The sequence below is a fragment of the Eschrichtius robustus genome, chromosome 8, assembly GCF_028021215.1.
Source record: "Eschrichtius robustus isolate mEscRob2 chromosome 8, mEscRob2.pri, whole genome shotgun sequence".
Classification (NCBI taxonomy): domain Eukaryota; kingdom Metazoa; phylum Chordata; class Mammalia; order Artiodactyla; family Eschrichtiidae; genus Eschrichtius; species Eschrichtius robustus.
Genome location: NC_090831.1, coordinates 21,655,477 through 21,673,913, shown reverse-complemented (window position 1 = coordinate 21,673,913; position 18,437 = coordinate 21,655,477). Strand labels below are relative to the sequence as shown.

Below are 18,437 nucleotides of genomic sequence, written 5' to 3'. Positions count from 1 at the left end.
GATATACATGTAGCTTTTAAGTACAAAGATAATTCTGTAACAAGTACAGTTTGCCCCTAATTCAATAAATATGTTTAATAAAAATCTCTATTGGATGGGGGGAGGGGGTTCTTTACAAAATAACTCTTAAGTTAATCAAAAAGGAAAAATAAGGATAAAGGAACCTTGATCCAAAACTCATATAAAAAAATTTTCCGAATGCATCACAGACCTAAATGTAAAACCTAAAACTACAGAGTATCTAAAAGAAAACATAAGAGAAAACCTGTATGACCTTGGGTTAGGCAAAGCTCCCTTAGTTCAAACACAAAAAGCACAAACCATAAAAGAAATAAATTATAAAGTGGACCTAATCAAAATTAAAATTTTCTGCTGTTAAAAAGTGTAAAGGACAATATTAAGAGAAAGAAAAGCCAAGGAATTGGAGAATACATTTGCAAAAATACGTATCTCATATGCAACTTGTTCACAGAATATGTAGAGAACTTTCACAATTTCCTAATAATAAGAAAACACCCAATAATAGACAATTTGAACAGACACTGCACAAAAAAGAGATAGGGATGGAAAATAGGCACATGAAAAGATGCTCAACATCGCTAATCATTAGGAATTGCAAATTAAAACCACAATGAAATACTACTACATGTCCACTAGGATGGCTAAAATTTAGTAAACTGACAATATCAAAGGGCTAGTGGGAATGAAAAATGGTACAGCCACTTTAGAAAAGTTTGACAGTTTCTTACGAAGTTAAACATGCACTTAACCATACAACCCGGCAATTCTACTTCTAGGTATTTACTGAAGAGAAATGAAAACATATATCCATCCGAAGATTTTAAGTAAATGTTTGTAGCAGGCTTTTTAATAATTATCAAAAACTAGAAACAATCCAAATGTCCATCAACTGGCAAACGAAAAAACAAAGTGTGGTGTCTCCATACAATAAACTAAGACTAGAAATAGAAAAGAATGAACTGATTAATGTAACAACTCAAAAGCAACATGCTAAGTGAAAGAAGCCAAACATGAAAAAAGTTAGATAGTTCAACTCAAAAGACATTCTGAAAAAGGCAAAACCATTGGGACATAAAACAGATCACCCCCAGAGTGGAAGTAGTGGGAGAGCACTAAGTGGCAAGAGGGAACTTTATTCTTAATTTTATTGGACTATAGTTGATTTACAACATTGTGTTAATTTCTGCTGTACAGCAAAGTGACCCAGTTACATATATTCTTTCTCATATCTTTTCCCATTATGGTTTATCACAGAATACTGAATACAGTTCCCTGTGCTATACGGTAGGACCTTGTTTATCCATCCTATATATAATAGCTTGCATCTGCTAATCCCAAATTCCCAGTCTTCCCTCCCCCATCCCCCCTTCCCCTTGGCAACCACAAGTTTGTTCTCTATGTCTGTGAGTCTGTTTCTATTTTGTTATGTTCATTTGTGTCGTATTTTAGATTCCACATATAAGTGATATCGTATGGTATTTGTTTTTCTCTTTCTGATTTACTTTGATTACTATGATAATCTCTAGGTCCATCCATGTTGCTGCAAATGGCATTATTTCATGCTTTTTTAATGGCTGAGTAATATTCCACTGTATATATACACCACATCTTCTTTATCCAGCCATCTGTTGATGGACATTTAGGTTGTTTCCCAGCCTTAGCTATTGTGAACAGTGCTTCTATGAACATAGGGGTGCATGTGTCTTTTCAAATTATAGTCTTGTCTAGGTATATGCCTAGGAGTATATATGGCAACTCTATTTTTAGTTTTTTTAAGGAACCTCCATACTGTTTTCCATAGTGGCTGCACCAATTCACATGGGTGGCTGCACCCAATTAAACCAACAGTGCAGGTGGGTTCCCTTTTCTCCTCACCCTCTCCAGCATTTATTATTTGTACTTTTTTAAATTAATTAATTAATTTGTTTGTTTGTTTGTTTTTGGCTGCGTTCGGTCTTCATTGCTGCACGCACACTTTCTCTAGTTGCAGCGAGCGGGGGCTACTCTTCGTTGCGGTGCGCGGGCTTCTCATTGCGGTGGCTTCTCTTATTGCAGAGCACGGGCTCTAGGCATGCGAGCTTCAGTAGCTGTGGCTTGCAGGCTCTAGAGTGCAGGCTCAGTAGTTGTGGCGCACAGGCTTAGTTGCTCCGCGACATGTGGGATCTTCCTGGACCAGGGCTCGAACCCGTGGCCCTGCGCTGGCAGGCGGATTTTTAACCACTGTGCCACCAGGGAAGTCCCTATTTGTAGACTTTTTAATGATGGCCATTCTGACTAGTGTGAGGTGGTACCTCATTGTAGTTTTGATTTGCATTTCAAAGAGGGAACTTTTTGATTTTTAGTAGTACGTGATAAAAGCTGGCATTCTATATCTGTGTGGAAAGGAAAAACTATTCAGTAAATGGTATTAAAAACTAATTACTGGGGCTTCCCTGGTGGCGCAGTGGTTGAGAGTCTGCCTGCCAATGCAGGGGACACGGGTTCGAGCCCTGGTCTGGGAGGATCCCGCGTGCCGCGGAGCAGCTGGGCCCGTGAGCCACAATTACTGAGCCTGCGCGTCTGGAGCCTGTGCTCCGCAACAAGAGAGGCCGCGATGGCGAGAGGCCCGCGCACCGCGATGAGGAGTGGCCCCCGCTTGCCGCAGCTGGAGAGAGCCCTCGCGCAGAAACGAAGACCCAACACAGCCATAAATAAATAAATAAATAATTTAAAAAAAAAAAAAAAAAACTAATTACTGGAAAAAAATTAATTATGATTCCTAATTTTATGTCTAAATAAATTCCAAATAGAGCAAAGGTTTTCATTTATAATTCCATTACAGATTTTGTAAACAAGCTCAGATTAAAAATATAAAATATCCTGTTTGTACAATGTGTAGTAAGTTTAATCTTTTGAGGTTAGAATATATAAAATAGCAATTGTGATAATTCAAGATTAGTCAAACATTCAATTATTATTATCCACACAGTTCATTTTCTTTCTAGTTATCATGCCATTAATACCTGCCTCTTGTGCTCACCTGACAATCTGCCCATTGTTGGTGAGCAGCTGGTCAACTTCTCATCCCATTATCACCTTCTGCTATTTTCACATTTGAAATAACCTGCCAAGATTTTCCTGAACAACAATCAGACATCTCTTCTGAGGAGGCAAAAACAGCCATAACATAGTGCAACTTATTCATTGCTCAAAGTTATCAAGTACCCAGAAGTTGAAGGCCTGACCTGAAACAAGATAATCACAGCCCCATATTCCAGAGAGCTTACAGTCTGGTGAAGAAGACAACTAAACATGTGATTAAAATGAAGTGAAGAAAATGAAAAGACAACCCTCAGAATGGGAAAAAATATTTGCAAACAAAGCAATCGACAAGGGATTAATCTCCAAAACACAGACAGCTCATGCAGCTCAATATCACAAACAACCCAATCAAAAAATGGGCAGAGGATCTAAATAGACATTTCTCCAAAGACGACATACAGATGGTTAAAAAGCACATGAAAAGATGCTCAACATCACTAATTATTAGAGAAATGCAACTCAAAACTACAATGAGGTATCACCTCACACCGGTCAGAATGGCCATCATTTAAAAGTCTACAAATAATAAATGCTGGAGAGGGTATGGAGAAAAGGGAACCCTCCTACACTGTTGGTGGGAATGTAAATTGATACAGCCACTATGGAGAATATGGAGGTTCCTTAAAAAACTAAAAATAGAGCTACCATATGATCCAGCAATCCCACTCCTGGGCATATATCTGGAGAAAACCATAATTCGAAAAGATACATTCACCCCATTGTTCACTGCAATGCTATTTACAGTAGCCAGGACATGGAAGCCACCTAAATGTCCATCAACAGAGGAATGGATAAAGAAGATGCGGTACATATATACAATGGAATATTATTCAGCCATGAAAAAGAACGAAATAATGCCATTTGCAGCAACATGGATGGACCTAGAGATTATCATACTAAGTGAAGGAAGTCAGAGAAAGACAGATATCATATGATATTGCTTATATGTGGAATCTAAAAAAAGGCTATAAATGAACTTATCTACAAAACAGAAATAGAGTTACAGATGTAGAAAATAAACTTAAGGTTACCAGGGGGTAAGTGGGGGGGGATAAATTGGAAGATTGGGACTGACATATACACACTAGTATATATAAAATAGATAACTAATGAGGACCTACTGTATAGTACAGGGAACTCTACTCAATACTCTGTAATGGCCTATATGGGAAAAGAATCTAAAAAAGAGTGGATATATGTATAATAGACTCACTTTGCTGTACACCTGAAACTAACACAACATTGTAAATCAACTATACCCCAATAAAAATTAAAAAAAAAAAAAAAATGAAGTGAAGAAAGTCAGGATATGGCAAAGTGATATGGTAAGAGACAGCAAGGGGACCTAATCTAGTCCAGGGAGTAGCAAAGGCCTCCCTTTCAAGTTCAGTCCTAAAAGATGAGTAAGTTCAGTGAAGTAGAAGTGTGGAACTAGAGATGGAAGGATAATGGATGGAGAAAGTTCTAGGCAGCAAAAAGCACTGAGGAGAAGCTGAAGAGCTAAACAAGGATATGATCATCCAGAACCTTCGGGGACATTTTAAGGAATTTGAACATCACCTCATGAACAGAAGAGTGACACCAAATAGGCATTTAGATCTCTAGTTATCACTAAGGCTGTAGAATGAAGAATGAAATGAAAGATCATAGATGTGAAGTAGAGAGCCCAATAAGGAAGCAGTTATACAATAACTGAGGTTAGAGATAATTAGGCTAGAGATAATTAGCTTTCAACTAATACTAAGAGAAAGGAAGGCATAAAAGTAGATAGATGTGAAAGACAGTGGCTAGAAGCGAAAAGATCTGGCTACAGGTGTGATAAAGTTAAAGTGGAGAATTCAGTTTTCAAACTTGAGTGCTGAGATAAGGAGCATACATGGAAAGACAAATTTGGGTAAGGAAGACAATGAGTTGTGAACATATTACTCTTACGGTTCTATGGACCACCTAATAGTGGTCATGTCAAGGAGGCAACTGAATACACAGATTTAAACCTCTGGACTAAGCTAAGATTTGAGGAGTGCTAACAATAGACATAAGAAAATTAACAGGGTCATTAGCAAAGCCAGAGAGACTACTACTGTAAAAGGGCCCCAAACTAAACCAAATGCTAAAATAGCTGCAGCAGAGATAAGGAAAATGGCAGGGGATGCTAAAAGGGGAAGGACAAATGGAATGTAAATTTTTAAACTGCTGAGTGGAATGAAGGCTAAGGGACCATGCCTAATCTTGGGGTTTTTAGAGACCTTTTCAAGACTGTGAACAGCTGGTTACCTAAGAATTAATGATCTGAGATTATTTGCTCCTCACAGAAAAAGCCCTCCACATACACACACTGAAGCACACATGTTAACTGAACAGAATCTCCTACATACAGAGCAACATTTTTAAACCTCACCCTTGGACTCACTACTAATTTGACATGCATCTGATAACAGGACTTTAATAAGGTACTTGCCTGCATCTCAAACTCACATCCATCTTTTTGAACCAGTTCTCTTACAGGCATACCCACATTTTTTCAAAAAATGCTTATTCTCTCCATCTGAAAGCATAAAATAACATGTAAGTCCTCCTTTCTTGCTATATATTTGAAAACCATGATGCCCTATCATATAATCCCTCTTAAAATCTTCCCTTTCATGTCCAGGAGTACCAATCATTTCACCACTAAAATCACTTCATTTCACTACTACAGTAGTCTCCAATACCCCTGACTCTACAATTTTCTCAGCCAATCTCTCCTATACAATGCTACTAAAGTAATATTCCTAAAATACCAGTTTGAATATATTATCACCCTACTAAAAAACTGTGCCTTGCTGTTGCCCACAGAATGAAGTCTGAACTCCTTATCCAGACAAATAGAAAGCAGATTATGGCAGACTTTCAACTGCCATGCAGTCCTATCTCACAACTTTGTACAAAATCATCAATCCCAGCCAAATGGCTCTTCTCACAGACCACTGAACACACCAGACACACTCCTGTCTCTACAATCCTGCTCACACCATCCCTCCTGCCTAACAAGCCTGTCTCCATCATCTCCATTTACATAAGTTCTAATTTTCCATCAAAGCCCAGTTCATTTACTTGGCAAACTATCTCACAATGCAAGGTACAATTCTGGATGAAGGAGATTTAAAAATATTAACATGGTTTGCACAGTAGTTTAGAGAGAGAGCTCTGAGGTCAAACTATCTAAAGATCTGAAGCCTAGATTTACTACTTATTTCATATCCTTCAGCAAGTCACTTAAATTATTCTGAGCTTCCATAAAGCACTTTCAAAGGTCTACTATCTAACTAAACTTTAAAGAAGTTGTGAAAATTAAATAAAAATCTATATAAAGTGCTGAGTATATAATTCTATAAATGTTAACCCTTGTTCTTATTTTTGTTGTTTCTGTCCTCAAGAAGCTTATATTCTAGCTCAAATTGCCCCTAAGTACTCACTGCATCAGCTTGTGGCCCATCTCAAAAAAGCTTGACAGAATTTACTAATTCTGACATTTTCATTATCCTCAAAGGAGAAAACCAAAACTATACTGTTCTGGTTTCTATTGTATTAATTAAATTTTTTTCATGATAAAAAGTTAAATATTTTCAAAAAAAAAAAAGTTAAATATTTTAAATCTACAATTCAAAAAAAAGTACAAATTTTAATGTACCTTCAGAAATAAAAATGTTTAAAGTGATAAAAAAATTAGTTTAGTTGGTAGGAGTGTACATTTATTATTAATTCTCCTTAATCACACACACAAAGATTTTATATAAGCCACAATTATTTCATCAGAATTCTTTTTACTCTTAACACTCTAACTGAAAAAGTATCATTATTTTTTCAATATCCTATTTTAAGTAGTTTATCCATAATTTGAAACTTCAATTCATTTGAGGATGGTGAAAAATTAATGACATTTACTATAATAACTGTAAACCTCTGACATATAAACTTCTTTCAACAAGTTAGTATTGTTCATACAAATACCAAAAATTCTCAGAAACCAGGATACCAATGGGAAAACTACACAGGTTATACCTACCCATGAATTCAGTGAAACTAAATGTGTCCAATGTGTTATACAGGAAAGAATGGTTAGGAACTAATATTCCTACAAATGTCTACCATATACCAGGCTCATGTAATTCTAACAACCGTGCTGTGGATACCTATAATAACAGATGAGTATGAGCTCAAAGAGATTAAGTGATTTCACCAGTGTCCCACAAATAGGAACAAATCAAAATAAGGCTAAAATTTAAGATCTCTTCTTGAAAAACATACCACAACAATAGGGAGAAAAAGAACTAGAAACATAAATTCCACCTTTAATGTAACTAGGAGATACTGTAACTGTAACCTGAAATACAATTTATAAAGACAGAACGTTGATGGTGGAACGGTAAATGACCTGGCATAAATGGAAGAAGGTAAAGGTAAATCCCTGTAGAAAGAAATAATGACAAACAACCCTGTTTACTCTGCAGCACCCCAGAAGGGTTTAGAAATGGGAGGTGCTGGGAGAGGCAAGATGACAGAACCACACTGCTTCACCCCCTGCCCCCACTCCCACCCCCTCACTCCTAAGGGAATGAGAGGTGTTCAGCAAAACTGAATCAGAGCGTGGCTCCAGCCTCAGGGGCGACACACACAGAAAAAGGGAGAAGCAAGTGCTGGTATGAAAACAAGGAGACTAAGTGAAAATTTAGAAACTGGTGAGACTTGTAGTAGCTTTCTTCCTCCACCCAGCACTAGAACTCTGCCATCAATACTCATTACTTCTGCCAAGCCTCTCCTCGCTCCATTATTCCACTTATGCAGACCGGACAGAAAAATGAAGGACCATTGTCTGAAGAAACTGAAAGCCTTCTTACCCACCACCCAGAGGAAAAAAAAAAAGATAAAAACAAGGGAGTTCATTAGTCACTAAGTTATGCTCATGCATGCCCAGTGAGCTTTCAATCAGTTTTGCAACATTCTCTTGAATATGAAGGAACTGCTGAGGATCACACAGATCTGAAGAAAGCCTTCAACAACAAAAAAAAGAGACCAAAACAAACAGAAAAAAAGTTAGAGGAACCAAAAACAATGCAAGGCACGGAAGAAAATGTCAAAGAAACTGTAATTAATATCCTTGAAGAGATAACAGAAGATGCTGTCCCATGAAAAAGAAACAAGATGCTATAATACAGAAATAGAGAAGAGCTCATAAAACATTTTTTTAAAAAAGATACCTGAAATTTTAAAATTCAGTGAAAGCTGAAATCTCCCAGATAGGGCAAAAGACAGTTTTTTGGAGATCAAATTTTTCAGCATCAACATTGGAAGCCAAGCAATAAAGGAACACCTCCAAACTTTTAAGGAAAAATGATTTCCAATACAGAAATCTCTCAACAGCCCAACAGTCAAGCGTGAGGGTAAAAACGAAACCCCCCAAAATATCTCATGCACTCTTTCACAGTAATAGTAAAGAAACCAAAAAGAAGGAATAAACTAAAAGGAAGGCATGGGATCCAGGAAAAAAGGGACTCAACAAAAGTGAAAAAAATTCCCAGAATGTCCCAAGATAACAGCTTTGCAGCAGGCCTAAACAGAAAACAATCCAGAATAAAGCAGGAAGAAGGACAGCTACAGAAGGGATGACTACAGGAATAAGTGGAAGTGGTAAGTTTATGTGACAGATTTGACCATGTGGAAAATTGTACTGAGAAGCATTTTACCGAGCTGCTGGAGGATATAGAAAGACAAAACTAAGCAAATGAAAAAACAAGGCATGAAAAGCAAAAGGTTACACGAGAAAACGAAATCATAGTAAACTACTGTCTCAGCAGTGACAAATATTTGGTTGGAATGATGAAAACTCTCAACATGAATTTAACCTGAAATTGCAGAATAACAGTATTAGAAAGATGGAGGAAAAGCCTAGCTTGAAAAATCTTTGAACATCTATCCCTTTAAAATCATTGATAATTACATACCTCAAATTATTCAATTCTAAGGAAAGCCTCTATTTTCATTAAATTCTGTAACTACACTTTCAAGGCAAAAATTTAGTGAAATGCACTGGTTTTGTCTTGGGATACTTCACAGGGTCATTTTAAGGAAATAAGGTAATAAATGCAAAGCAAAAATGCTAACAAAAATTATAAGATCTATACAAGTTTTATTGGTTACTGGAATCAGTTAAGGCAGCTTATTATCTAGTAATATGTTTGTTCTATTGTTTGCTATAATTCTTTTTTTTTAATATTTATGTATTTATTTCTATTTATTTTGGCTATGCCTGGTCTCAGCTGCGGCACACGGGGTCTTCGTTGCAGCATGTGGGATCTTTAGTTGATCTTTACTGCAGCATGCAGGATCTTCTAGTTGCAGCATGTGGACTTCTTAGTCGCAGCATGCATGCAGGACCTAGTTCCCCGATCAGGGATCGAACCTGGGCCCCCTGCACTGGGAACACGGAGTCTTACCCACTGGACCGCCACACAAGTCCCTGTTTGTTGTAATTCTAAATGTGGGACACCTTCAGCACATGTCCACCTTTACCTTCCACATTTACCAGTTAATAATTTATTCAGTCTTACAGGAAAATGGGCTGCGAACTCTTTAGTAGTTTACCTCTTTATACACCAAAACTTTTATTTCATAGTTTTAAAAATCTAGGACTTCCCCAGTGGCGCACTCGTTGGGAGTCCGCCTGCCAATGCAGGGGACACGGGTTCGAGCCCTGGTCCGGGAGGATCCCACATGCCGTGGAGCAACTGGGCCCGGGCACCACAGCTGCTGAGCCTGTGCTCTAGAGCCCATGAGCCACAAGGGCTTAAGCCCGGGCACCTGGAGCCTGTGCTCTGCAACAAGAGAGGCCACCATAATGAGAAGTCTGCACACAGCAGCGAGGAGTAGCCCCTGCTGGCGCCAACTGGAGAGAGCCCGTGCGCAACAATGAAGACCCAATGCAGACAAAAATAAATAAATAAATTTTAAAAATAAAATAAAAAATAAATTAAAAAATAAAACTAATTTTTAAAAAAATCTAAAATGTTTTGCACTTTTTCTTTTTATAAGAAATAAATTTAACTTTTACTTGATGACTCAGGCTGTCATACAAGTCGGCTACAGTACTATGACTAGATGGCCTCAGAGGTTTTAGGTCTGTAAGGCACCAGCCCTTATGCTAAATGGACCTAGACTGGTATGCTTTTATAACCTTCCTGTTCATCACTCTTAACTTTCAGATCTACTGTCAACGATCCTTCCTCTATCTGGATTGACCCATCTTTTATTTACTATGGGGTTAAAAAAAAATCATCATGCTTCTGACTCAAATAACATTTACTAAATGCCCTGCCTTTCATACACACACTTTCATTTAATCCAAATAACTTGTTAGAATGGTAGTCAATGTAAAAATTTAGCAGTTCTGACTAAAGACTTTAAAAAAAACTATTACAAATAAATACAGGAGTTTAATTGCTTAATGGAGTTTGGGGGCTGCATCTTTTGGATGGTTTTGGGGGTTTTGTTTGCTTTTTGAGAGAAGGATTTATTTTCCTTGCTTTGGTGTCTTTATAACCAATTTCCAGTTCCGATCAAGACTGGTCAATCAATGATCTATGGGATAATTGTGGGAGTCACTGAACTATCCTATGTGCTATCCTATCAGCTATTCAACTTAGAGCAATACCAAAAAGAGGTACATATTTAAAACTACAGACACGTGGTCATCCATTCACTAAGACTTTCACAAAAAACGCAGAAAAATTAGAAGTGTATTGCAAATTAGGACTTTTATATTTGCAATTATATCTATATTAAATGCATGTATATAATTTTGTTATTTTAATACTTCTGTTGCTTAAAAATTTTCTTAGTTGAATAAAACAGAACCTCAATTCAGTTAAATCTGAACTTCAGAAGGATATGAGTACTTCCCAAATTAAGAGGTAAAGATTTTCACCATTAAATGTATCACCAAGACACTGAAAAGCAGTCCTTCTCATTGATTTTGTTATTCCTCTATAAAATAGCAGCATTTCCATAAAAAAAAGAAAGAAAAGAAAATCTTACCATAGTGTTACTATCTAGTCACTACTCAAAAAACCTACATAAATCATGGAATAAAAGCTATCATTGCTTATATTCAGGCTTAATAATGTAAGCTGTAGCCTTCAAAAGGAGGATTCTAAATGTAGTTTAAAAGACTAGAAAACTTTCTCTTTAACAGCCATTTCACTTTAAAAGCAATTTATGTGCTGCAGAGAATTGTTAAAGAATGCTTACTTATTTATTTTCAGCCATTCCAATACATCAACAATGTTATACCCATACTCACGTTCTCATTCAAAGAACTTTGAAGAGCAAATACACTGTTTACACATCACAAGTAAGACTGATATTGAGCTGCAAATGCTGACTTCCAGGCACTTTCAAATTTTAAATGTAATTATTAAAACAAAATTGCTTTAAAATACTAATCACCTAAAATCCCAGACTAAAAGTAGTATAAATTCCATCCTCAAAACCACTTTCCTAGAAACAACACTTTCCAAAGCTGAGAGATCCTTTACCTTGTGCCAGAGTACCTGATGCCTATGTTTAGATGTCAAAGCTTTGCTACAGGCAAAATATCGAAAAAGTAACACTGCTGCTGCATACTCGTGCACAACATTTTTAAAAATTGCGAAAATATGCCATTCTAGTTCAAACATACAGATTAGTTTTCATGATCTAAGCTACCATTAGATCAGCAACGCTAAAACTGCTTGACATTTCATTTTTCCTAAAACAAGCAAAAATACTTTCACAATACTGTGTATCAACGTACATTTATAATAAAGATCACTACGTGCTTTAAGCTTTTGATCACATAAAGATCTAATTTTCAACCAGTCTCCACGTTGTACCACTGTCAAAACTGTGTATCAAACATCTAAATAGGCAGGACCACCTATTTTATAGAAATGCTTCCTGAAAATTATATGACTAGCCTACTTTTTAAAAGAAAACCGCGCAGTCGTGTCTGAAAAGAACGCTTAAGAATTTGCCTTTCTCTGATGCTAAAACATTTTGCAGCAAGTACTTGGTCTGGCCAAAAAAACGTCAATGCTCCTGATTTTATCATTTGCTGCAGGAAAAAAAGAATATGGCTGAAAATTCTTTCTGAAGGGTGGTATTTCAAACAGGACCACTCACAACACTTAAGAATACGGAGTGGAGAGGAGGGTGGAGGGAGGGTACCTTATGAAACAGCACACTCCGGGCCCTGCACACTACCTCATTTCCCTAATAGGGATGAAAAGCTCAGGCCTCTGGTAGCTTCCAGCTGACGCCAATGCTCTCCACACCCCTTTTTTTGACAGGATTTTCTGGCGTTGGAGCCTGTGTCACAAATACAAATTCCGTGATCACTTCTAAACGGTCTAATAATCAAGCATCTTCTACAGGACCAAACCCTTCGCGATCCCATTCCCTCCCATCTCCCTCCGTAGCGAAACACACCTAGGCGGGTCCTCTACATCGAATTCTACAAATCCTGCCGCGCATTATCGAGGCAGAAAGGATACAGAAAATAGATTTCAGCCATCCCCCTCGGTGCTACCGAAATTACAGGCTCCATTTCCTGTCCCCATGGGGACCGCAAAATCTCCGGCGGAGAACCGGACGCCTCCCGCCCCCTCCAGGCTGGCGCACGCGGCCCCCGCGCTCCCCCTGCCTGGGCCCCGCGGGCGCGAGCGGGTGGCGGGGACCCGGGGCGCCCTCCCCTCCCCCCACCCGGCGCCGGCACCCACCTCTCGGCAGCGGCTTCATCTCCCCGTTCTCCTCGCGGGCTGCCCCGCCGGCCTCGCCCGCCCCGCCGAGGCCGTGCCTCCTCCTTTCCTTCTCTCGCTTCTCCTTGGGTCTGCGCGGCTTGGCGTTGGCGGAGGAGGCGGCGGCCGGCAGCAGGAGATGGTGAGGCTGAGCGTGCAGCAGCGTAGGAGGGACCAGCAGTTTGCGCGGCACCGGCTGGGACGAGGAAGCAGAGGCTGAGGAGGGGACGGCCGTGCCAGCGGAGAAAGAGAAATTGCTCCGAGCAGAGGACGGGGAGGGGGCAGCAGACAGAGCGGCGAAGCTCCAAGACCCAGGGCTGCCATAGCTCTGAGGCGAAGGTGCCGCGGAAGACTGCAGCTGCCTGCTGTTGCCGCCGCTGCCTCCTTCTCCGTTCAGTCTCCGCGGCGTCTTCTTCTCCTCAGTCCGGATCTTCTTGGCGGAAAGAGGACCCGGCGGGTCCCGGGAGGGGGGCTGTAGCTTGGAAAACGGTTCTTTCTCCGAGACGGCGGCGGGGGCGCAGTGCACTAGGCTCGGCGGTTCCGCCATTTTGCGCTCCTGTTGTATTTACTCTCCTCCGCTCCCAGGCGCGGGGCAGGGGCGGGCTCTCCTCAGGGGGCGGGGAAGGGGCGGAGCGGCCGGGCCCTCCATTGGGCGAGCCACGCTGAGGGATATCTTAAGAACCAATCAAAAGCGCAAGTCTGGAGCCGAAGTTGTGGGGGGAATCGCCAAGCGTACCAGTTTTGGAGGTCACAGTTCCGCAGGGCGCAGCTAATGGCGGAGCAAGCTGTGAGGGGAGGGTCGTCCAATTGTCGTCAGCGTGAACGCGGGCGCCCAGTGAGTGTCGGAGAGAACCCCAACTCCAGACCCCAAAGTCTGCCCCGGCCCCGCGCTCGTCTCTGCCTCGTCGACTTTGTCTTATACCACTTTCCCTTCCTTTTTCCCTGGGGAGTCCTTTTGGTCCCTCCCCTGCCTTTTCCCGCTCAGAAAGCCAAATTTCGCAGATTCTCAGCTCCGAGGAGAAAATTTTGCCGGAAATTAAATCCTTCCTTCTGTTAGGCAGTAGTCGACTGATGGGAGGAGCTAAAAGTCGCTTGGTGTCCTGACAAGATGTGTTACTCTTTTGCTAAGATCGTCATCTCTAATGCTTTGAGGGAGATAACTTCTGCACACCTAGAACTTTCGGATTACTACCGAGCTTGAAGGTAAGACTCTCCTGGAGAATTTTTTTTTTTTTAAGCTCTTGTGATTAGACCGTTAAAGATTTTAATTTCATTATCATTATTATAACAGATTCGCTAAGAAAAATTAATTAGCGATATTTATAGATGTTTGAAAAGCAAGTTGTTTTTTTTTTAAGTGTGTATTTTAGCGTTTAGTTAGCAGTCTGAGTGTTCGATGTTTTGTAAGCGCGTGCTTTGGTTTGTAGCTTAGAAGATAAGGAATTTGAGGAGATGGGTTACAGTAATTGCAACCAAGTGAAGAGTACGATTATAATTTTACTCTAAGGTCTTACATGAGACCAAGAAGTCAAAGGAATAGATGTAAAAATAAAAGTAGTCAAATGAGGAGATGACCAGTCAGAGGATATTTTGAGTCCCAAAAGGTGCCCTAAGTTGCCTATAACTTTGTGGAAAACAATTAAAAGTAACTTTCCAGAATTACCAGTTCTCGTCACCTCATGAAGTTGGAATTCTTTATTTTGTTTTCACTTTTGAGGGGTAAAGGGGATTGGTTTTAAGAATATTTTGGAGTCAAAATTTAATATTGGTTTATAGACTTTTTTTGAGGTGCGTCAGATTTTCAAAGTAATGAAAGCTATTCACTGTACTTTAATGCATAGCAATGAAAGCAGGTGTAAGCTGTGTAGTTGGAATTGACTGACAGTAGATGTCTTACTGAAAAGTGTGGACAGAGATTATGCGGCTGGAAATCATCTGCTACTGACTAGCTTTGTGACCTCAGTCAGGGTGCTCTTTATCTGTCTGAATTTCTGTTTTATTTATTAAATGAGTATATTTGATTACATGATTACTAAGATCCCTTCTGCGCTCTAAACTTCAGCTGTATTTAAGAAACTTTTCAAAATCACATTGAAATCATTACAATTAAAATAACTTCTTAATTGTTGGCCCTCCAGATGTAAGAGAGTGTCTCTTATATACATAATATAGTGCCTGTAAATTTGCACCATTTATACCCTTATCTTCCCTGCAGAAGTCTGGAAGATCTGACTTCTTAAGGGCCCAGCTAAAGTGGACTCTCACCTGAATTCGTTACTAATTGCACTATATTCTTCTATACACTCTTATCAAGGCAGACCCTAAATTTATAGAGCCTGAGCAAGAGTGTGGTTATGGAGGTTCACAGACCATGTGTCTAAATATTTAAGTTATAAATCAAGATAACAAACTATTATTAAAAATATATTCTACTCTCCTACCTTGGCAAATCTACTTAAATGATGATCTGGAAGGCCAGGTTTAAATTTAGAATTCTCAGACTTCTAGAGTCCTCAGACTGACCCTGTTCTCTTCCCATTCCCAACGTCATCACCCACCTCACCCAGCATGTCCAAGCTATGTCCACATCTTGAACCCCCTGCAAATAGTGATATGTAATCAGCTGGTCCATCTGCCCTCAGATCTAGCCACTCTGAAAGAGGAGTGCAGGCTCAAGGGGCAGACATGGCCCCTTGACCTCATGGACTCAATGTCCTTTGCAGCAGGAGGAGGGTACTCACTCAGGTCTAAGGGCAGTACTGTTACAAAACATGCTCAATTATCTGTCTTTTCTCCCATGTAATCAGCCATTCCCTTACAACTAGGTCATTCCTAACAACAATGAACTGGGAGAGAATTCCCACTACTGTCACCAATTCCTACTGGCTTAATCTCTACTAGCACTAAAACCATCCACTTCTCTCCATGTCCATTGTTGGTACCCTATTCCAAGTACTACCCCTCTCACCTGGATGACTACAGTAGCCTTTTTTCTGGTCGTCTTTTTTTTTTTTTTTTTTTAAACCCGGAGTCACTGTCTTTTTTTTTTTTTTTTTTTAATTTATTTATTTATTTATTTTTGGCTGTGTTGGGTCTTCGTTTCTGTGCGAGGGCTCTCCCCAGTTGCGGCAAGCGGGGGCCACTCTTCATCGCGGTGCGCGGGCCCCCCACCGTCGCGGCCCCTCCCGTTGCGGAGCACAGGCTCCAGACGCGCAGGCTCAGCAATTGTGGCTCACGGGCCCAGCTGCTCCGCGGCACGTGGGATCCTCCCAGACCAGGGCCCGAACCCGTGTCCCCTGCATTGGCAGGCAGACTCTCAACCACTGCGCCACCAGGGAAGCCCTGGTCTTCTTATACTCCAGTTTTCTCCAGTCTGCCTGCCATTCTACCCAGAATGCACTTTTCAAAAGATAAATCTGATCTTGTCACTTTCCTTGCTTCAGACCCATCAATGACTTCCATTTCTCTTAGGATAAAGAACAAAATCCTTAACTTTAGACCAACAAAACCCATCATGATCTAGCCCCTTCCTCTTCTATCTCAAAGTAAAAGGTCTTCAATTTCCAGAATGCACCATACTGTCTTTCAATTTAGGAATATTATATATGTTGTTTCCTCTACCCGACTGCTTTTCTCTTTACCTGATGCTTATGTGATGATTTGGATAATGGGCATAAGGGAGGCAGATGTCATTAATACCTCCTACATTTCTAACCTGCGTGACTTGATGGACAGTGGGACCATTCACTGAGCTAGGAAACCCTGGAAGAATGACAAGTTTGGGATGCTCTTTGATCTTGGACCTGTTGAACGTGAGGTACCTATGAGACGTCACATCCTTTGGATCTCAGCTCAAGCTAAGCCTCACTTACTTGGAGAAGCCTTCTCTCCCTGTCAAGACTAGATTCCTAACTTGCTGGTTCCTTTTCTTCTCGTCCCCGTTTCTTTTCGCTTGTTGTTGTTGTTGTTTACTCACTTATTATCTCTCCCACCTCTTTTCATTCCTCCTCTAACAGCTAACAGCTCTATTGAAAACATACTACCCTGTACCCTGGTTCTCCATCTTCTTGTCTGACACCTGGCTGCCCTCTGAGGACACAGACTGCACTTTTTTTTTTCTCTCTCTCATATGCTCTTTTATTTTTTTAATTAATTTTTATTGGGGAGTTGGGGATTCTTAGGGATATGTCATTGCTCTTTATCTAACTCTAAATACCTCTATGTGGTATTACGCATCGCAGTGTCTTCTGATTTATCAGAAATGCTGTCAATTCCCAAGTCTTTCTGTCCTGCCTTGACCTTCCGCCTGATTCCTGACTCTTATCCAGATGCCAAATGTATGTTGCCGCTTTTGTAGCCACTTACACCTCAGATTTTATACCATCCATTCTCATCCTCCCATGTATCATTCTCCTGCATTTTTTATCCACCTTATCATTCAAGCTACAAGCCTGGGAGTCTTCTTTGACTTCTTTTTTTCTCTCACCCTCTGCGTTAGTCAGTCACTGTCTCTAACCAGTTTCTCTTCTCCATTCCCTCTGCTGCCTCTTGCCTTCAGGCCTCCAGCCAGCTTGGATTTTGTCAATGATCCCTTCCTAACTGTAAGTCTTCCATCTTCTAAACTATCCTCCATGCTGCTTCCAAAATTATATTTCTAAAATATTAACCTGATTATGCCTCAGTCTCTTCACTAATTCCCTTTGGCATATGGGATAAAAGTCACACTTTCCAGTGTAAATACAAGCCATTCTTGATATAACCCCAGCACTCCTTTCTCTCTCACTCTCCTACAGCTTTCCTCTGTTTCAGCTATTCTGAACTATGTGTAGTTGCCAAAAGAGTGGCATTCTTTGTCGCTCTGTGCATTCTGCCTGTCATACCCCTCCAGGATTGGGTTCAAGCATCTCCCTAGTACTGCGCTTCCTGACCTGCCAAATCAGAGTTGATCGTTCCTTTGTGCCATCATCATTCTGCCTAGGAGCATTTAACTCATTGGTCTCTGCTTCTAGCCTGAGAGCCTCCTTAAGAGCAGGGATGATGCATTATTTATATTTGTATGCATAGTATCTGGGACATGGTTAGAAAACAAATGTTGAAAAGAAGTATATAAAGAGCAGTTTGTGATCTTTATGATAAGATGAGGATCAGAGGTTACAATCAAATGGTCTTGATAGGTTAAAAAAATAATAAGGCAGGTTGACTATAATATAATAGGAAGTGGTGAGGACTGTGGAAACTGGGAATTATATGCCTTATCTACAAGGTACATTGCTGATTGTTCCTATATGGAAATGAAGCAGGCCTACTTGCTAAATGTCTAGATTTTTTTAATGTGAGGTTTCCTAAGAAACTACGCAAGCCGGACAAAACGTACCTGTGGGTCACATAACCCAGTCTGACTTCTGATCTAGAAAAAAGTGACTTAACTTTGGATAATGTAGCTTTTGAGAGTTTTGTTTGTTTGTTAACTCAGGGCCCTACCTTTGTCAATTGCTAGAATAGATACTAAGCAAATATATGTGAACT

At 40.1% G+C, this 18,437-nt stretch overlaps 1 protein-coding gene and 1 long non-coding RNA gene across 4 annotated transcripts in view; one reads left to right on the top strand and one right to left on the bottom strand.

The window, feature by feature from the left end:
• The window catches only part of RSBN1L (round spermatid basic protein 1 like), a 62,808-nt gene extending 49,324 nt beyond the window's left edge, over positions 1–13,484 (bottom strand). The window contains exon 1 of the mRNA XM_068550442.1: positions 12,894–13,484. Within this exon, the coding sequence (XP_068406543.1) occupies positions 12,894–13,458 (565 nt within the window). The 5' untranslated portion in view covers positions 13,459–13,484. The remainder of the gene's footprint in view (positions 1–12,893) is intronic.
• A 173-nt stretch (positions 13,485–13,657) lies between these two features.
• LOC137768814 (uncharacterized) overlaps positions 13,658–18,437 on the top strand; it is an 81,113-nt gene continuing 76,333 nt past the window's right edge. For all 3 annotated transcript variants that reach the window (XR_011074811.1, XR_011074810.1, XR_011074809.1), the window contains exons 1-2: positions 13,658–13,746; positions 13,969–14,114. This is a non-coding gene — a long non-coding RNA (uncharacterized lncRNA). The remainder of the gene's footprint in view (positions 13,747–13,968; positions 14,115–18,437) is intronic.